General features: G+C 39.6%; 1 protein-coding gene across 4 annotated transcripts in view; it reads left to right on the top strand.

Moving 5' to 3' along the window:
• Window positions 1-22,067, top strand: part of LOC110827945 (proton-coupled amino acid transporter-like protein acs) — a 43,428-nt gene extending 21,361 nt beyond the window's left edge. For 2 of the 4 annotated variants that reach the window (XM_022060134.2, XM_022060137.2), the window contains exons 2-11: window positions 1,415-1,498; window positions 7,353-7,459; window positions 7,876-8,013; window positions 9,427-9,577; window positions 12,883-13,004; window positions 13,120-13,204; window positions 14,526-14,801; window positions 15,800-15,978; window positions 16,316-16,491; window positions 17,062-22,067. In XM_022060134.2, the coding sequence (XP_021915826.1) occupies window positions 1,451-1,498; window positions 7,353-7,459; window positions 7,876-8,013; window positions 9,427-9,577; window positions 12,883-13,004; window positions 13,120-13,204; window positions 14,526-14,801; window positions 15,800-15,978; window positions 16,316-16,491; window positions 17,062-17,312 (1,533 nt within the window). In that variant the 5' untranslated portion in view covers window positions 1,415-1,450 and the 3' untranslated portion in view covers window positions 17,313-22,067. The remainder of the gene's footprint in view (window positions 1-1,414; window positions 1,499-7,352; window positions 7,460-7,875; window positions 8,014-9,426; window positions 9,578-12,882; window positions 13,005-13,119; window positions 13,205-14,525; window positions 14,802-15,799; window positions 15,979-16,315; window positions 16,492-17,061) is intronic. The other 2 variants (XR_002542510.2, XM_087361035.1) reach the window with 2 other exon arrangements.
• Window positions 22,068-22,091: the final 24 nt, after the last annotated feature.

Raw genomic sequence — 22,091 nt, 5'->3', positions numbered from 1 at the left:
CCTTCTTTGTAGAGATTTCTGAGTTGAGATGAGTTTCAACAGAAATCCTCGGTGTCCTAGTTACATATTATTTCTGTAATCAAAATGGAGCACGATATTTGTATTTGAATATTAACCGTCTGCTTACTGTCGGTTATTACATCTGTAATTTTCCCTTGTATGGCGGAATTTTTTCAATCTATAGCGTAGTTCAGTTCCCCTTACATCCTCGTCGATTTCATCTGTGTTCTGGAGTTAACATAAAACGTTTAATGAGCTTTGTGAAGTTTCTACTCGGGTTGCTCATTTATTAATGAAGCAGACTAGAACTGAAATTACATTTATTATCAAGACAAAATAATTCAAATATATATTTATTTTCACAGTCTATACACAAACATTGTAATTAAATGATGTTGTTAAAATTATATAATATTAAAACATTATGTAGTATAAAATATAATATTTTGTCTTGATAATAAATGTAATTTATGTAGTATAAAATATTATATTTTATACTACATAATGTTTTAATATTATATAATTTTAACAACATCATTTAATTACAATGTTTGTGTATAGACTGTGAAAATAAATATATACTTATATGTATTTGATCAACACAAACATGACGCATTTAAGCTACAAATTAAAATAATTCAGTCTTCAATACTTTATCTTCTGGGGTAAAATAAACTCACTTCTTACCGTGTAATCGTCTTAGGTTGTAAATCTTATTATTTTAAAAGAAAACATGCTCAATTTTATCGACAAAGTTATAATATTACAACAACATCCATTTTTATATATTCGCTGTTCTTTGACAAGCCGAGAATACAATCAACTTTTCAAATAATTTCCTTCGAAATAGTGTGAGTCAGTGAGTGATATATTTTATGTTCAACTTATTATTAAAATACAGTGTTTCATTATGTATCATAATGTATCTGGAACCAACTGCTGGTTAAACTATAAAACGTGGTTGTGGCTGATAACCTTGTGTTATTTCGCGATATTAACAGAAATGCTTTTTCTAACAAAATACAAACATTCGCATATTTCACAAGACAGATTCGATAACACATCGATCGATTATTTTATGATCCAAAGGGCAAAAGTGTTTCTGTTAGCGTGTTCCAGAAAATGTAAACAAACAGTTGAAGTTGACTGTCTTCTGGGATGTTGCCTCGTGTAGACTGATAAAATATTTGTGACATCACAGAGGTGCTTACTGCCTTCATCATCAGTATAATCATCCTGATGATAGAGATGCCAAGAACCTCTGAAACGTCGGTAAATGTCTATCAGACTACATGGTCTCGTGCGCCACGCTGTCTCTTTGACGGTGCATAAAATCTACACGAGGGAATTCCATTACAGTGAAACAATAACGCGATGCAAAATGGGCTGAAGTGTTCTGTTATTTCTGTTATAGGTTTCCTGTTCGGAGGAAAGTGACATATCTTCCTAGATGAGCCACAATATGGCGCATTCTAGCCAAGCTCCTTCAGTGCCGACAGTAAGTAAACTAATCAGCACCACTTATAAGTAGGCGTAATACGTAAGCAAAGTAATAAGTACTATTACTTAATTAATTAGGGGACACCGGACATCGTATGAGAGAGCCATTGTCTTAAAACAATATTATATCATCTTCCAAACTACTTAAGAGGGAACCACACTAAAAGCTAAAGACAGATTTAATTTTGGTTTATTTTAGTCTAATAAAATTCCTAATTAGCTTTAATATCGACTCTTACCTACGTGTAAAACACTGGTACATGACAAGGAACAAGTCTGTCTTCTGGGTTGTTGCGCCGTGTAGTCTGGTCGATGTTTACCAACGTTTCAGAGGTCATACTGCCTCCATCATCAGGGCGATGAGTATGAAGATTTCTGTCTTCTGGGTTGTTGCGCTCTGTAGTCTGGTCGATGTTTACCAACGTTTCAGAGGTCATACTGCCTCCATCATCAGGGCGATGAGTATGAAGATTTCTGTCTTCTGGGTTGTTGCGCTGTGTAGTCTGGTCGATGTTTACCAACGTTTCAGAGGTCATACTGCCTCCATCATCAGGGCGATGAGTATGAAGATTTCTGTCTTCTGGGTTGTTGCGCTCTGTAGTCTGGTCGATGTTAACCAACGTTTCAGAGGTCATACTGCCTCCATCATCAGGGCGATGAGTATGAAGATTTCTGTCTTCTGGGTTGTTGCGCTCTGTAGTCTGGTCGATGTTAACCAACGTTTCAGAGGTCATACTGCCTCCATCATCAGGGCGATGAGTATGAAGATTTCTGTCTTCTGGGTTGTTGCGCTGTGTAGTCTGGTCGATGTTAACCAACGTTTCAGAGGTCATACTGCCTCCATCATCAGGGCGATGAGTATGAAGATTTCTGTCTTCTGGGTTGTTGCGCTCTGTAGTCTGGTCGATGTTTACCAACGTTTCAGAGGTCATACTGCCTCCATCATCAGGGCGATGAGTATGAAGATTTCTGTCTTCTGGGTTGTTGCGCTCTGTAGTCTGGTCGATGTTAACCAACGTTTCAGAGGTCATACTGCCTCCATCATCAGGGCGATGAGTATGAAGATTTCTGTCTTCTGGGTTGTTGCGCTGTGTAGTCTGGTCGATGTTAACCAACGTTTCAGAGGTCATACTGCCTCCATCATCAGGGCGATGAGTATGAAGATTTCTGTCTTCTGGGTTGTTGCGCTGTGTAGTCTGGTCGATGTTTACCAACGTTTCAGAGGTCATACTGCCTCCATCATCAGGGCGATGAGTATGAAGATTTCTGTCTTCTGGGTTGTTGCGCTGTGTAGTCTGGTCGATGTTAACCAACGTTTCAGAGGTCATACTGCCTCCATCATCAGGGCGATGAGTATGAAGATTTCTGTCTTCTGGGTTGTTGCGCTGTGTAGTCTGGTCGATGTTAACCAACGTTTCAGAGGTCATACTGCCTCCATCATCAGGGCGATGAGTATGAAGATTTCTGTCTTCTGGGTTGTTGCGCTGTGTAGTCTGGTCGATGTTTACCAACGTTTCAGAGGTCATACTGCCTCCATCATCAGGGCGATGAGTATGAAGATTTCTGTCTTCTGGGTTGTTGCGCTGTGTAGTCTGGTCGATGTTAACCAACGTTTCAGAGGTCATACTGCCTCCATCATCAGGGCGATGAGTATGAAGATTTCTGTCTTCTGGGTTGTTGCGCTGTGTAGTCTGGTCGATGTTAACCAACGTTTCAGAGGTCATACTGCCTCCATCATCAGGGCGATGAGTATGAAGATTTCTGTCTTCTGGGTTGTTGCGCTCTGTAGTCTGGTCGATGTTTACCAACGTTTCAGAGGTCATACTGCCTCCATCATCAGGGCGATGAGTATGAAGATTTCTGTCTTCTGGGTTGTTGCGCTCTGTAGTCTGGTCGATGTTAACCAACGTTTCAGAGGTCATACTGCCTCCATCATCAGGGCGATGAGTATGAAGATTTCTGTCTTCTGGGTTGTTGCGCTGTGTAGTCTGGTCGATGTTAACCAACGTTTCAGAGGTCATACTGCCTCCATCATCAGGGCGATGAGTATGAAGATTTCTGTCTTCTGGGTTGTTGCGCTCTGTAGTCTGGTCGATGTTAACCAACGTTTCAGAGGTCATACTGCCTCCATCATCAGGGCGATGAGTATGAAGATTTCTGTCTTCTGGGTTGTTGCGCTCTGTAGTCTGGTCGATGTTAACCAACGTTTCAGAGGTCATACTGCCTCCATCATCAGGGCGATGAGTATGAAGATTTCTGTCTTCTGGGTTGTTGCGCTCTGTAGTCTGGTCGATGTTAACCAACGTTTCAGAGGTCATACTGCCTCCATCATCAGGGCGATGAGTATGAAGATTTCTGTCTTCTGGGTTGTTGCGCTGTGTAGTCTGGTCGATGTTAACCAACGTTTCAGAGGTCATACTGCCTCCATCATCAGGGCGATGAGTATGAAGATTTCTGTCTTCTGGGTTGTTGCGCTCTGTAGTCTGGTCGATGTTTACCAACGTTTCAGAGGTCATACTGCCTCCATCATCAGGGCGATGAGTATGAAGATTTCTGTCTTCTGGGTTGTTGCGCTCTGTAGTCTGGTCGATGTTAACCAACGTTTCAGAGGTCATACTGCCTCCATCATCAGGGCGATGAGTATGAAGATTTCTGTCTTCTGGGTTGTTGCGCTGTGTAGTCTGGTCGATGTTAACCAACGTTTCAGAGGTCATACTGCCTCCATCATCAGGGCGATGAGTATGAAGATTTCTGTCTTCTGGGTTGTTGCGCTGTGTAGTCTGGTCGATGTTTACCAACGTTTCAGAGGTCATACTGCCTCCATCATCAGGGCGATGAGTATGAAGATTTCTGTCTTCTGGGTTGTTGCGCTGTGTAGTCTGGTCGATGTTAACCAACGTTTCAGAGGTCATACTGCCTCCATCATCAGGGCGATGAGTATGAAGATTTCTGTCTTCTGGGTTGTTGCGCTGTGTAGTCTGGTCGATGTTAACCAACGTTTCAGAGGTCATACTGCCTCCATCATCAGGGCGATGAGTATGAAGATTTCTGTCTTCTGGGTTGTTGCGCTGTGTAGTCTGGTCGATGTTTACCAACGTTTCAGAGGTCATACTGCCTCCATCATCAGGGCGATGAGTATGAAGATTTCTGTCTTCTGGGTTGTTGCGCTGTGTAGTCTGGTCGATGTTAACCAACGTTTCAGAGGTCATACTGCCTCCATCATCAGGGCGATGAGTATGAAGATTTCTGTCTTCTGGGTTGTTGCGCTGTGTAGTCTGGTCGATGTTAACCAACGTTTCAGAGGTCATACTGCCTCCATCATCAGGGCGATGAGTATGAAGATTTCTGTCTTCTGGGTTGTTGCGCTCTGTAGTCTGGTCGATGTTTACCAACGTTTCAGAGGTCATACTGCCTCCATCATCAGGGCGATGAGTATGAAGATTTCTGTCTTCTGGGTTGTTGCGCTCTGTAGTCTGGTCGATGTTAACCAACGTTTCAGAGGTCATACTGCCTCCATCATCAGGGCGATGAGTATGAAGATTTCTGTCTTCTGGGTTGTTGCGCTGTGTAGTCTGGTCGATGTTAACCAACGTTTCAGAGGTCATACTGCCTCCATCATCAGGGCGATGAGTATGAAGATTTCTGTCTTCTGGGTTGTTGCGCTGTGTAGTCTGGTCGATGTTTACCAACGTTTCAGAGGTCATACTGCCTCCATCATCAGGGCGATGAGTATGAAGATTTCTGTCTTCTGGGTTGTTGCGCTCTGTAGTCTGGTCGATGTTAACCAACGTTTCGGAGGTCATATTGCCTCCGTCATCAGGGCGATGAGTATGAAGATTTCTGTCTTCTGGGTTGTTGCGCTGTGTAGTCTGGTCGATGTTAACCAACGTTTCAGAGGTCATACTGCCTCCGTCATCAGAGTATGAAGATTTCTGTCTTCTGGGTTGTTGCGCTGTGTAGTCTGGTCGATGTTAACCAACGTTTCAGAGGTCATACTGCCTCCGTCATCAGAGTATGAAGATTTCTGTCTTCTGGGTTGTTGCGCTGTGTAGTCTGGTCGATGTTAACCAACGTTTCAGAGGTCATACTGCCTCCATCATCAGGGCGATGAGTATGAAGATTTCTGTCTTCTGGGTTGTTGCGCTGTGTAGTCTGGTCGATGTTAACCAACGTTTCAGAGGTCATACTGCCTCCGTCATCAGAGTATGAAGATTTCTGTCTTCTGGGTTGTTGCGCTGTGTAGTCTGGTCGATGTTAACCAACGTTTCAGAGGTCATACTGCCTCCGTCATCAGAGTATGAAGATTTCTGTCTTCTGGGTTGTTTGGCTGTGTAGTCTGGTCGATGTTTACCAACGTTTCGGAGGTCATACTACCTCCGTCATCAGAGTATAAAGATTTCTGTCTTCTGGGTTGTTGCGCTGTGTAGTCTGGTCGATGTTAACCAACGTTTCTGAGGTCATACTGCCTCCGTCATCAGGACGATCGCACAGCGCAACAACCCAGAAGACAGAAATATTCATTCTCACCGCTGTGAAAACCTCACATCTTATAAGGTCTATAGATATTATTAACTACGAGTATTAATCTACACGGTTAATTCTTAAAGAAATATAATGTATTTCAGAATCTAGAATATTAGGCTGTGTCTGCATTGTGGTTAGCTGTGTAATATTTGATTTGTATTCGCGAAAATATATAAACATATTGGTCAATGGAATAAATGTTGTCGTAAATATTTCATTTGTAATATAAGTGAAGGTACTTCACTGGAAAGCACATTTTTACTATAAGCTAAATTAAAATAGCTGTCGACCTCACTCCAAACATTCACTTATACCTTGCAACACTTTCTGGAAAAATTTTAGTTACTGGAAACATTTATACGTCATTATAGGAGACGGAAAATTTCCATTCGCTTTCATGACTATTCACAGTTGTAGATTATAAATATGGAGATGTAACGCCATGAGTACGGAATTCTACACAGCACCAGCGCAAACATTTCCACTGGATTATATTCAGTTTCTGTGTAATTACCCGACATGTAACGACGCCTTTGTGAATTCAGTATAGGCTGTTAGGAAAAGGAAAATGTTAGGTACAGTAATCCGTAGCTACACGATACACCAATCCACTTCAGATTAAAGGCATCAAATGAAGGATGATTATGATGTGGTGGACAGAGACACACGATAACATTTATACATTTCAGTCCTGAAACCTGAAGGAAAGAAAGAGCCCACTTGAGAGATCAGACATAGATGAAGTATATTAAATTGGTTATTAAAAATATGACGTGAATGTATGGGACGGATTTACCTGAATCAGAATAGAAACTAGTGGCGGACTTTCGTGAATATTGTGATCAAACTTCGGGTTCCATAAAAGGCGATGAATTTATTTACCAAATAAGGGACTCTTAGTTTTTCTTTAAAAAAGGGTATCTGCTTCATTGGGTTGATGAGTAAGTTTTAGAACCGATAATATAATTATTTTTAAAAAATCCGCCACTGGACATGCACAAGCCATTCCGAAATCGCAGGAGGGTCGGTGTAATGCACTACCAAAACGCCCGTAACTAAGAAACAAATGCTAATTCGATGATGCCGGCTGGCACACTGATTCACTATGAATGTAGGCCGCACCCCCTAGCGGCAGAATCTCGTACTACATCCGGTTCGCCCTCTATTGACACAGTCTTGAAACTTTCCGATCGCACCTCGTACACAGATAAGCAGAGAAATATTTCCACGAGTTACATTAATGGTCACTTGGTTTTATCTGAACTCGTGCGACCACGAGGCCTACACACGTTAATTACTGCTGTCATAAGGACCCGCTTTCTTTATAGGATGTCCCTCAACTTCCGAGGAGCGGGAGCTTGAAACAGGACAGGAGAAAGAGGTCTGTGATGACCCTCAACCTCAGCGGCGCGGCGCATGACTTCCATGGAAAAAGGTACTATATACACCAGTAACTTATATTTATATTTCTTTAAATTAAATCATGAATTATGGGCGACTGTTTTACAAAATGTAATGTACTGTTTAACTTTAAATTTGATTTCGTAAACATTTGGAGACATGACAAAAAGGTTTTTTATTAATATGTTTCCATCTATGTCTAATCTTCCAAGTGGACTATTTCCTTCAGGTTTACTGACTAAAATGTATAAATTTCTAGTCAGGTTAAGTGTGAACTATATGACCCCTATACTACCTATAAATTACGTTCAGTCACTGCAAGTAATGAACACAGTAATATAAATACGTCGTTTTCCTACTACTGTGATGCTGAACTAACATCCCGTTGGCCCTCTAAGATACAACAAAATTGTCGTGACGTCTGGTAAGACACTGTGCTTTCTACTGAAGGTTCTCCTGCCCCGATATCAAGGTGAGTACACCTCACCATGGCGGAGTTTTTACGATCGAGATTCCTGAGTCCCGGAAGGCATCCAGGCTGGAGGTTTACGAGCCACAGGAACACAGGAATGTGGCCTATCCCACTACGTGAGTACTCAGTCACGTGTTCATAAAACAGGCTATATCAGCAAAGTTATTACCTACAGATTAGTAGAAAAACCCGGATTCAGTTCAAGGAAAGAATAGAGCTTGTATTTGATTACGTCAGGATACTGGGGTCTTCCCGACCTCGTATGGAAATTGTGGGCTGTTTCCTATACAGTAAAGTGGCCGAAACGCGAAGCTAATCATTCACATGGCGCTGTGGTCAACTCTTCTTGAGAAGCTGATAATATTCACGGCTAGTTAAGAAATTTCCAGTTTTTTATAGAACCATAATATTCATTGTCGTGTTCACAAAATCCCATCACTTGTTTCTATCTTAGCCACGTGAATTTTGTCCATAACCTAACAACCTATTTTCCTGATAATCATTTTAATATTATCCTCCCATCTATATCTACGTCTTTCGAATGTTCTCTCTCCCCTTCAGACTTCCCAACCAAAATTTTGTACGCGTTTTCCATTTCCCCAGTTCGTGTTACATCAGAGGCAGATTTGTGTGCTCTGATCTTACCGATTCGAAGTGCCCTATTGTTTATCTTATTAAGATTATAAAATAAGTCTACAGCAAGGCGGATTAGAATGTAGCTATTCGCGGTAGAACTTCCAAAAATACACCTCACCAGTTTCTTAGTGAGTTTGTAGCAACTTCTCAGCTCCCTACGTCACAATCCGCTTCAATCCGCTGTTGAACCGACAAGATCTTGTCAACTCTAGCTAGCAACTTCTTTGTTTCCCAACATAAAGATTAAGTGATGTTAGCAATGTTTACAGTAATGTGTTGAAGTCTGTGCACGGTAGACTTTGTCCGCAAAATATTGGTGTCAGAACTGAGAAATGATAACAGAATAATAAATAATCCCAATTAATTAAAAAACGTACATAGATACATTTATCAGTCTCATCGTATCTTGTACACGAATGTTTAGTTGTGTTAAAGTATCTCAGACCTACGACGTATAGAAGTAAAATTTGTAATTATGTCACAGACTGTACATGAAATTGTAATTGCTGTCGAAAGATAATAATCAAAGCGAAATTATACTCAGTCACTTCCTTGTCACGCTTTCTATGTGTACATGCGTACAAGTGACGGAGCGTTCGTGTTAACCGTGTCAACCCGGCTAACAATTTGAATAAACGAAAAATAAAAATTCTTGTCTTACTTTCGTGGTTCAATGGTATGTCACCGTCCAAATAAAGTCTATCGTCAGCCACCTCAAGCCAGGCATTTATAAGCGTTGTTAATAGCAACATCAGCTGGCTAATTGACAAGGGTACCCCATTCTTCAATCATAAAACAAATTGGCCCGCGGTCTAGTATCGTAATAAGCAATGCTACTAGCGTGAACGGACTAGCGCCTTGTGGTAAGTGCAACAACGCGTTCTCTCCTTCAGGAACACGGAGACGTTACTGCATCTACTCAAGGGCAGCCTTGGAACTGGGATTCTGGCCATGCCGAATGCCTTCTACAGGGCGGGATACGTGTTGGGAGCGGCAGGCACATTGTTTATCGGCTTCGTCTGCACGTACTGTATTCACCAGCTGGTGAGTTAATCTGAGGTTCTAATCTAATGAAATAAGCAAATTAATAATCATAAAATACCTGCGTCACATTTTATTTACGAGGTGCGATCGGAAAGTTTCAAGACTGTGTCAATAGCGGGCGAACCGGATGTAGTACGAGTTTCTGCCTTTAGGGGGTGCGGCCTACATTCATAGTGAATCAGTGTGCCAGCCGGCATCATCGAATTAGCATTTGTTTCTTAGTTACGGGCGTTTTGGTAGTGCATTACACCGACCCTCCTGCGATTTCGGAATGGCGTGTGCATCAAATTTTGCCAAAGACTCGCCAAAACGGCTACGGAAACCTATGAAATGTTAAAGCAAGCATTTGGGGAGTCCGCAATGGGTCGTGCACAAACTTTTGTGTGGCATTCACGTTTTAAAAATGGCCGAACCTCTGTCGATGATGACGAGCGTTCTGGACGACCATCTTCGAGCACAACGCCCGAAAATGTTACGAAGATTCGGCAGGCCATTCACGAAGATCGACGTCGTACCATCAACGACTTGTGCGACATTGTTGGGATAGGCTATGGGACCTGTCAGCTGATTCTAAACGAAGAACTCCACATGCGACGCATCCTGTCTGAGGACCAGAAGCAGAATCGACTTCTCGTTTGTCAGGAGCTCAAAGATCTTGCAAAAACCGACCCCAACTTCCTTTCTAAGCTCCGTGTGACTTCTTCCTCTTCCCAAAGATGAAAATTCAGCTAAAGGGAAGGAGATTTGAGACGATAGAAGAGATTCAGGCAGAATCGCAGATGGTGCTTGACAGGCTGACAAAGAAAGATTTCCAGGGATGCTTCCAGGCTTGGCAGCGGCGCTGGGATCGTTGTGTTCACTCCCAGGGGAACTACTTCGAGGGTGATGGATGAATTTAATACCTGAGATAAGTGAACGGGTTTTTATACGCGCAGTCTTGAAACTTTCCGATCGCACGTCGTATAATGAGCTAATATCAGACACTGAACAAGGTCCAAAAACCCATATCGCATTTCACCATCGTCAAAACCATTCAGAATCTAATGATTCATAAAACTACTAGGATGAGTCTCTTATTTTTGAGACACCGTGTTATCAGATTGAGTTACTGTGACGGAGTAGACAGATGGCGCTCGCTCGAAATGTAAAGATGTGACCCGTAATTAAAAGCAACTTCGCACAAGGTCCAAACTGTTACTGTACCAGCCAATTTAAAACGCAAGACGTTTAATTGAAGAACTCAGATGACGCGTGGTTTAAAGTAGGCGTTAACCGCTGTCATCTCCTGCGTAGACCGTTTTCGTAAGAAACGAACAGAAATGCCAACTGTATCGGTGTACAGTGCCTTATTGACTCTCCAATAGAATAACCGATTTACGAAATTCGGTAAGAAAATTATGCCACTGGAGATGATCCTGGAGATAGGTTAGTGTCATCGTATACACAGATGAAAACTGTCCACGTGGTATTAAAATAATAAAATGGCGTTCACCTGCAGAATGAACTTTTTTTTTCGATTCTGGCAAATCATCTTAGTTAAACGAATATTGCATTTGAGTTTATATCGAGTATATACCTGAAGATGGTTCATTGAAAACCGAAACATGTCGTGAAAAAGATGATGCTCTAGTTGTAAATCGAATATTTCGATAGAAACAGCATCATTTTAATATATTTTAAATATTGAATGTTAATTGTAGTAATAATGTTTTAATATTTTAATATTTAATAAAATATTTTATTGTGATTAGACGATTAAAATTAAACAATTATAATCATCACAATATGACGCAAAACTATCATCTTAGTTAAAACGAGTCAAATTTGGAATGAAAAGGATTTATAATTTTGTCCAAAATCATCTTACAAGCATTCCTGCTTTGTTAATACCAGTATGAAAACGAAGCGAACATTTAAAGTTAATTATTCAGAAGAAACTTTTACTCCATTTATATTATATCTCGTCCGATGTGCGTTTCTAAAGTGTAAACAAAGGTTAGCATTTCTATGAAACATGACGTTACAGAATGATAAAAATACTTAAATATATTATTTTTATAGCAATTCAATCACGTGTCTCACATTTAATTCAAATGGTGAAACAAAATCCTTTTCTGAAACGTATACAGAAAATGGTTAATGGTTAATGGGTCGTGGAAAAAGGCTAATTAGGCCACCAAGGACATGCCGATAGGGTAGTATTCAAATGAGTATATTGTATAGAAATTAGTTTGGGGTTATAATATTGAAGGAAAGTGGTCAAGGCAGATTACATTTTACTGTATCAGTGGTTTTAATGTTTACCGGTAATTTTCCTAAGCGGTTTACTTTCTTGAGATCTTCGGCTAATATTTCTTCATACATTTTAGTTTATATCACGCGTGAAATTCTTTTTATGACTTGTGTTGGGCAAGGCCGTGGTCTAGGCCACACGGAGTTTTCCTTCGTGGCATCCCAACAATTACTCCATTCACACACAGAAGAAGGCAATGGCAAACCACTTCTGGATCATCTGCCAAGAACGTATATGAACAGGTCCCAGTCCGAGAAGAGAAAAGGATGGAAGGATCCTGTTCATATGGACCTGTCGTCAGACAGAACACTAAATAATAATAAGATGAGGTGGTCTAGCGATTAGAACGCTTGCCTTGTAATCCTGTGGTCCCGGGTTCGATTCTCGGCGGTGCCCGAATTTATAACTTGTGTTGGGCAAGGCCGTGGTCTAGGCAACGCGGAGTTTTCCTCCGTGGCATCCCAACAATTACTCCATTCACACACAGAAGAAGGCAATGGCAAACCACTTCTGGATCATCTGCCAAGAACGTATATGAACAGGTCCCAGTCCGAGAAAAGGATGGAAGGATCCTGTTCATATGGACCTGTCGTCAGACAGAACACTAAATAATAATAAGATGAGGTGGTCTAGCGATTAGAACGCTGGCCTTGTAATCCTGTGGTCCCGGGTTCGATTCCCGGCGGTGCCCGAATTTATAACTTGTGTTGGGCAAGGCCGTGGTCTAGGCAACGCGGAGTTTTCCTCCGTGGCATCCCAACAATTACTCCATTCACACACAGAAGAAGGCAATGGCAAACCACTTCTGGATCATCTGCCAAGAACGTATAAGAACAGGTCCCAGTCCGAGAAAAGGATGGAAGGATCCTGTTCATATGGACCTGTCGGCAGACAGAGCACTACAAATAAAATAATATAATAATAAAAAAATTATTATTCCTGTATGAGTATATAAACAGAGTTGCAATCCGGTTGTCATGACAACGGTTACCACAACATCTGAGTCTTGCAGGTAAAGTCGGAGCTTGAACTATGCAAGAGACGGAGAATTGCCAGTCTCAACTATCCCGACACCGCCTCGGCTGCCATGGAGGATGGTCCCGGAATCTTCCAGAAATGCGCCCCTTACGCAGGGTGAGTATAAAACAGAAAATGCTTTATTGGGTTCTCTGAGACGTTTGGCGTGTCTGCGATCCTACGGGTGGGTCTGACAAAGCAAATCCTGCTGATAGAAGCATTCGTGTTTCAGCCACGTAGTCAACACTTTCTTGATCATCTACCAACTCGGGACATGCTGTGTGTACGTGGTGTTTGTGTCCAGCAACATTAAAGAGGTGAGTGACAGGGCCCAGTCCTCATATCTCATAATCTTCTTGTTTTATTACGTCAAAAAGAACACGATATTAATTTTCAGAATGGATAATTGCGTCTTATAGTATATGAAATGGAATATCGTAATTTCAATGACATCTCAGATGCAAGATTATGTACTCGTCATTCTTCAGGAAGACGACTTTCGGCCTCATACAATCCCACCAGCAAAGTATTAATATTATTTAACTACATTGTGAAGTGTTTTAACATTATCCTTTTAGTTACTGTATATCTGAAACTCCGAACTGGGAGACGCGATGGTTGAATAAGCTGAGGTTTCACGCAGCTTCTGTGCAACTGAACCTTACATACGAGGTGCAATCGGAAAGTTTCAAGACTGCGCGTATAAAAACCCGTACACTTATCTCAGGTATTAAATTCATCCATCACCCTCGAAGTAGTTCCCCTGGGAGTAAACACAACGATCCCAGCGCCGCTGCCTAGCCTGGAAGCATCCCTGGAAATCTTTCTTTGTCAGCCTGTCAAGCACCATCTGCGATTCTGCCTGAATCTCTTGCCAAAGACTCGCCAAAACGGCTACGGAAACCTATGAAATGCTAAAGCAAGCATTTGGGGAGTCCGCAATGGGTCGTGCACAAACTTTTGTGTGGCATTCACGTTTTAAAAATGGCCGAACCTCTGTCGATGATGACGAGCGTTCTGGACGACCATCTTCGAGCACAACGCCCGAAAATGTTACGAAGATTCGGCAGGCCATTCACGAAGATCGACGTCGTACCATCAACGACTTGTGCGACATTGTTGGGATAGGCTATGGGACCTATCAGCTGATTCTAAAGGACGACGCATCCTGTCTGAGGACCAGAAGCAGAATCGACTTCTCGTTTGTCAGGAGCTCAAAGATCTTGCAAGAACCGACCCCAACTTCCTTTCTAAGCTCCGTGTGACTTCTTCCTCTTCCCAAAGATGAAAATTCAGCTAAAGGGAAGGAGATTTGAGACGATAGAAGAGATTCAGGCAGAATCGCGCAGATGGTGCTTGACAGGCTGACAAAGAAAGATTTCCAGGGATGCTTCCAGGCTTGGCAGCGGCGCTGGGATCGTTGTGTTCACTCCCAGGGGAACTACTTCGAGGGTGATGGATAAATTTAATACCTGAGATAAGTGTGCGGGTTTTTATACGCGTAGTCTTGAAACCTTTCGATCGCACCTCGTACATTCCTTTTAAAGTCACAGAAACGTTATCATCACAATCTTGTTGATTCTGGTACCGTTTTCCCTCTTAGTTTCCAGTTTCATGACACGTCCATTACTGTCGCAGGTGGTGGACGAATATCACGAGCCGAAGCTGGACTTACGGCTCTACATGGCGATGCTGTTACTGCCCCTGATCCTCATCAACTGGGTGCGCAACCTCAAGTACTTGGCGCCGTTTACCACGCTCGCCAACTGCCTCACCTTCATCGGCTTCGGTATTACCTTGTACTACGTCTTTGTCGATATTCCGCACATATCGACCAGAAACCCCGTGGGGACGCTCAGAGACTTTCCACTCTTCTTCGGAATCGTACTTTTCGCGTTGGAAGCTATCGGCGTGGTATGTAATGGTAATGTTCGGCAGGTATAATTGTATACCTGTATGCTTCATTCAGAATGGTAGCTTCAATATTGCTCATTTGTAGGGGCTACAAAGAAAGGTTGACAAACGCCAACGGTAGAGCACAAGATCTTCAAATATGATAAGAAAAGACGTCGTACTACACAGTTACGGTGGTCTAGCGGTTAGAAAGCTGGCCTTGTAATCCTGGGGTCTCCGGTTCGATTCCCGGCGGTACCCGAATTTATAACTTGTGTTGGGCAAGGCCGTGGTCTAGGCAACACGGAGTTTTCCTCCGGGGGCTTACCCGGTTTCTCCGTGGCATCCCAACAATTACTCCATTCACACACAGAAGAAGGCAATGGCAAACCACTTCTGGATCATCTGCCAAGAACGTATATGAACAGGTCCCAATCCGAGAAAAATATGGAAGGATCCTGTTCATATGGACCTGTCGGCCGACAGAACACTACAAATAAAATAATAAACTACACAGTTCTGAATTTCAAAGTTCAAAGTCTGCTTAGGATTAAATAAACTAAATAAAACTGCCGAGGCCTGGCTACCAATATTGCGTGATATCATATAACATTTTCTCAAATATGATTGATTGGTCCATTTATGGTCATATGGAGTGACAGTCCCAACTAGGAGAGATATTCTAAACAACGTCTGTATTAAAGACTGATGCTCAAAACTTGGAGGAAGGAAGATTATTCTTCACGATTATGTCAATAACTATAATCCTCTGCGATTATGTCATCGCCCGTGCTGCCATCTGTCATTGGTCGTACGAAGCACTCGTGCTGCCATCTATCATTGGCCATATGAACAATTTGATAGCACACTCATCAGTGATGACGTAATCACAGACCATGATTTGATGATGATGTATATTATGTTATGATTTTGGTGATTATTATACTTCGTGAAGAGAACTGTTCATAGTTTCAATGCCAGTGTGTGTTTCTCAACGCTGTCTGTCCGTGTCTTTGTAGATATTGCCTCTGGAGAACAACATGAAGACACCGAAATCGTTTGGGGGGAAGTTCGGAGTGCTGAACATTTCCATGGTCCTAATTATCATTCTGTATGTCGGAATGGGGCTTTTCGGCTACATGAAGTACGGTTCGGGGGCCCTGGGCAGCATCACTCTCAATCTCCCAACCAATGAAATGTGAGTTGCTAAGTTCGAAATAAATCGAAAATCCCTAGGACCGAAATAACTGATTACTGTTGATAAAGAATGGATTTCTTAAGCATTTTCAGGCGCTCGCAACTAAAAGCTACCAAAATTATCCTATTAGCTTCGTCATGTCTGTCTTTCTGTCCCGTGTAATAACTTTATAACTGCTTAACGGATTTTCGTGACACTTTATACCGGGGCGTTTAAGTAAAATTTGTCCACACGGTCAATTTTCGATTAGAATCTAGGGTGTTGAAATATGAAAGTGACGTTCTGTTTTGAAACAATGCTAATATATTTACCGTAATTATGTCCGTTTGCCCCACAGTCTGGCTCAGAGTGTCCGAGTGATGCTGGCAGTAGCCATCTTTGTAACGCACGGTCTACAGTGCTATGTTGCAGTGGACATCACGTGGAACCACTACATGCTTCCAAAAATGGAGAAATGCTCGCAGAAGATTTTGTTGGAATACATCGTGAGGACGTCTCTCGTACTAGTCACATGTAAGTCATTATGAAATAAAAGTTCCTCAGTCACGAATATTGATTCAAACGTCTCGTAGTACTATCGAGGGCAGTTAAAATTAGCTTATGTAATCTGCATTCATCTGTTTTACAGTCGCTTTGATAACTTCTTTGTGTCTTACTGGACATGGACATAAACGTTTAGAAATTTTAGGGTTGCTCAGGTTTGTGTTACAAATTCTCCCGATATACAATCTCAAATGATTCAAAACGTATCTGACGACAAAGAGTTGGTATCAGAAATACAAGAAACTGAATGTGTGAACTGTAGTGTGTTCACTTGCCCCTGTCAGCTTTCAGACCCAAGATTATCCTTAACCAAAACAAAATGACCACCAAAACTCAAACGTCTGCATTGGCTATCAAATTGTGGATGCGAGAAGCACTACGAATATCTACAGACATTCGACAAAAACTGGAGGTAATGGGATTTCAGGGTGTGTTCAGTAATCTCTGAAATCGATAAGTGGTTGTCGATCCTCAGGGTACCAAAGTAATCATCGCCCATGGTACAGGAAACCTCTAGTTCTCAAATTCCACTGTTTGCAGTCCTACTGGCCGTCGCCATTCCAAACCTGGAGCTGTTCATCTCCCTGTTCGGTGCCTTGTGCCTGGCAGCACTTGGCATAGCGTTTCCGGCAATCATAGAGACCTCCACGTTCTGGTACAGCATCAACAGAAGCAGCAGCTTCTATAGCATGCTGGCACGTAACACGTTCCTTGTCATATTCAGCCTCTTTGGTCTTGTAGTGGGCACATATACCAGCCTTTCCGACATTATCCATACGTTCTTCACGTAGACACGTCCTGCCAACCTAAGGACTTCTTCAGAAATGGCTTCAGATAATGCAAGGTATGTGTTGAGAGTTATGTCTGTTGTGAAAAATACGTAATTCAACAACCGATGATGCCTGAGAAGAAACATTTATAGCCTCGGTTATGTCAGTGGTGGAATTGAGGAACTATGTGATTCAAAAGAACAAGATCTCTCTTGGATGTGACGTGATCATTTATATGAACACAACCTCATATCCTGTTTGTTTAATATCAATTCTGTTTACGTGTTACAAAGTTTAAATACCCTAAAATTATACATTATAATTATATAATCAAGTAGGTTGGTCTCTGATAGAAATAATAGAATTTCGGCCACCATCTTAGGTCCTTTTCATAATCTTTTGTTATTTTATGTATTTTGGTAATGAAATTTCGGATTTCTTAAGATTTTTTTTTATCAGACAATGGAAAATTAACTTCTCAAGAAAGGACTCTTCGCCATGGAGTTCTCCAGCAGGACATTTTTACCCGTTGCTCTGTCAATCTTACACTTTTATCAAATTTAAATAGAGAGGGATGAATTTAACCACTAGATTATATAATTTATATTTAAATCCAATTTCACGTAGTTTTTAAACGTAGGATGTCGCTGGAACTAGCTTAGTAACTGATGTCTATGAAAAATTATTTTGCTCATAAGAAGTATTACTAATGTAAACTGAGAAATCGTAGATCTACGCTCTTAAATGCGTAGAAATATTTTGTATCGAAATATACATTACAGTTTATAGAAGCAATTTTCTTCTTTTGGAATTCATTCGTCGGTTTCCTTAAGAAGTCTTAAAAATTTTATAACCTAACCTAAAAAAACTGCATTTCAAAGGATAAATCCTCCTTCGTCTTGAGATACAAATGGAAGAGACACCTATTAATTCGGATCCTACAGATCCAACTATTATCGATCTTTGAGCACATCTGTAGAGAGGTAGGACTACCGGATCTATATATTTTTAGACTTCTTAAGAAAATAGAGATTATATCCAAAATAAAGAATGACCATCGCCAAAGACACGCAGAGAAGTTTGTAGGCGGCTTGGGACCCCCATACTCCTTATCCTTTACTCAGGAGTGTTTATTATTAAGAGATTTGCCTTTGTCCTTGAAATATAATGGTATAGTCTTTTAAAGTTAGTTACATTAAATAGCCCATTTCTGACAAATATTTATGCAGGCATGAAAGGTACACTTTTACCGGATTCATTAATTACGAGTATATTTCATTAGTCATTACCTAATTACATTACTACATTATCAAAATTCATGTCGTGACTGTACATTTGGAAGCCACTGAAAATCTGTGTAACAATTTTGTTTATAATTTTTGTTTCCAAATTTGTTGGTTTTATTTTTTTATATCCAGTTATCTTAATGTTCGTTTATCGCAGTTACGAATCTGCTGATGATATAATTAATGAAGTTCACATATGCACCGACAATGAATCAAAGAAATTTTATTGACCTGGTGAAATCTGTGTTTTAGGTTGTTATAAATCGAGTTTTTCATAACCAAGATAAAGTTAAAGGTCAGTTTGAACTTTATGTAAAGTGGGTGTTACTTCTGATTCGATATAGAGCATCTGAAATCCTCTGAACAAATTTCAGAGTAGTCATCCCTTCAGCGAATTTTGAGATTAAACATGCGTATTTACAGTGAAAGTTACCTTCCTGTAATGTATTCCCTTTACATATTTTGTGCAATGAAATTAGTACAAAATATATTTAAATCACATAAAAACACACCATTCCCTCATAAACTAACACTACAGCTTTAATTGTAATCTATGTTAACTGTTTTATATTCTAAACTTAAATAATTTTCTGAATAATATTTAGTCGTAGACCCCCAAAAAATATTTTTTGGATAGTAGTTTTATTTTGAGACAAATTATGCTACAGAACCAAACAACAATATTTTAATTTACTTTGTAAATCGGTAATTATATATTTAAATTCGTCTATACACACATACATACAATTCAAATGGACGTATCGAGTATATATATTTTTTTATTTTATGGTTTATAAACGTATTTCTATTCCACAGACGTAAAAAAAATACGAAGGTAGAATCGTTGAAGTTCATTGTTTATATTAATTACATCCTGTTATTTCTTTAATTATTCCCTCTTCCAAGCAGATAACTCACTTCTTTCTATGTCTTGCATTCCTTTTCATCCACATTCCAATTTCAAAAAAACTGTCAAATGATTTTTCCTTAATTCGTCCTGTTCATGAAACAAATTTCCTCAAGCGTCAAACCATCTGAATTTTTCAGGAATTTAGTCGACTCAAATTTCAGAAATTATTCATTGTATTAGCCTGCTCATCAATGATAATGCTGTAATAGTACTTAAATTAGACCATTGAAATCTTACCCCTTCCTCATCACATTCGAGACTAGATAATCTTACCGCCTGATAAGTCTCCGTTAAACAACCCACAGACGAATAGTATTTACTTTAAATAACCTCCATATGTATTGACCTACAAATATATAAACCGCTTTATTATTACCAAAAACTTAATTCTCACACAAGAAAATTTAAACTTAATTCTTTAATTTTTTTTTCCAGAAATGAAACTGCTCCTAATATAGATGTGTGTATAGTCGTCGGTGGTAATAGGAATTATTATGTAATATTTTATATTTTCTTGCTAAATATTTAAGCAAGAAATCATATATTAAAATTGTTCTTTATAAGTTTATAAAGAGTTAGACTTCTGAATGTTTGTCCTGTGATAACCACGCACAATTAAACCCGCTTTATATAAATGTTATTAGTCATTACGAGCAATGAAAATCTCAATAAAGTTAGCGACATAATATCTAGAATTACGTTACCTATTAATTAACGATATTATGTTTAAGGTTTACATGCGTCATGTTTGTGTTTTTTGATTAAAATATATAATAAAATTCAGGTCAATACACAAAACTTTATTTAGATGTTAAAATTTAAAATTCTAACATTTAAATTTTAAATTTTAACATCTAAATAAAGTTTTGTGTATTGACCTGAATTTTATTATATATTTTAACGATATTATAATCACTTAGAAAGTATATGAAATCTTGTTACTTCAGTTTATAATTGGAGCATATTTCGACATCTCATTCTTGTAAACCGTTTTCATCGTACGGATTCAAAACACATTAAGGTATTCTGGTGCAATAGTTCGCTATAAATTGTGTTAATTCAACTACACTGAAAACTTGTGATTTTATATAGTAAAACTAGATTCAAAGTCTCTAACAGAATGCTAAGATACAAAACGAGAATTAACTTAATTCCAGTTAAGACAAGCGGATCAGATAGAGATAGATAACGATGGGTTAAATTCCTTCGTAAAAGTAAACAATTATAATTCTTGTAATGAGAATTTTTACGCTTAAAACATTTCAATTAAATTATTTCCCATTTTAACTAAAAATAATTAATAATTAGTATAGCAAATTTGAATATTGTGCTGGAAGCAACGACTACATCTGCATTAATATCGTGATTAATTTTTTATCTTTATATATATAATTACGACGTGTTACCACGTTACTTGGAGTAAGTAATTCCAAGACTGAATGTTACACGGAATATGTTCTAATTATATGGCGAATGAGCTGCTGATACAAACTCAAATCATTTCCTATCCAGACTAATTATAAATGTGGTTACAATACACATGTTAAATCTTGCTCTTGGATATATGTGGATTCATTCATTATAAGAAGTGTTGAATTGTTTTAATTCTAAGCTGCAGAGACAGACATTTTCGATTTTTGTCAAGTACGTAGGAGGGTCGGTGTAATGCACTACCAAAACGCCCGTAACTAAGAAACAAATGCTAATTCGATGATGCCGGCTGGCACACTGATTCACTATGAATGTAGGCCGCACCCCCCCTAGCGGCAGAAGCTCGTACTACATCCGGTTCGCCCTCTATTGACACAGTCTTTAAACTTTCCGATCGCACCTCGTATCTTATAATTAAGATATTCACGGCGTTCTTAAACAAACTGCTGTTTTTAAGTTAGATTTTCTGAAACAATACTAATCGAAACGACTCCATCTCCATTTGAAAAATGTACCTTTTAGTATTACGTGATATAATAAAAGTATGTTACAATGCGCAGGTCGCATATTTTTGTATATTTCTCAATATTCATCACTTATTTATTTTCAATGTGTAATTGTCCTATATGAATGTGATTTCATCCCTGTTGTAAATACTTTCACACTTTTTTTTTGTAGAACTTCCTTAGTTGTTTTTGTTAAAATGATTTGTTGTCTGTATTGTGCAGTGTATTCTAAAAATTCTTGAGGTTGTATTTTGAAATTGAAGGTTTGTGACGATGGTGAGTTATAATACGTAAAACTCTTTTTTTTTTGCAAATTTGTCCGTCGTCTAAATTATAAAACTACGTTTCGGAAGCTGAATTCTGCTAACGTCAGGTAAGAAATGTGATAAGACCTCTCCAGGTCTGATATTATCTCAATCAGGGGCCCCAACAGAGAGAGGTTGTGTGTGTGTTTTTATGAAGGCAGAAGCAGAATTCAGCTTCCGAAATCTTGTAGTTTCACAATATCATTATTTAGAAGACGGAGAAGACCAAAAATCCATTTAACTTCGTTATACTTTGTTTGTCCAATGTAAGACCGTACAGCATACATGTGATATCAATTGTACTTAATTTAAAATACAAATTCTATACAGATACTGAACACTGATTTTACAAATGTTGTATA

This window comes from Zootermopsis nevadensis, unplaced genomic scaffold (assembly GCF_977971745.1).
Source record: "Zootermopsis nevadensis isolate Lab colony 2312 unplaced genomic scaffold, Znev_1.0 Znev_ptg000003l, whole genome shotgun sequence".
In the NCBI taxonomy this organism is placed as follows: domain Eukaryota; kingdom Metazoa; phylum Arthropoda; class Insecta; order Blattodea; family Termopsidae; genus Zootermopsis; species Zootermopsis nevadensis.
This window is presented reverse-complemented; position numbering and strand designations above follow the sequence as displayed.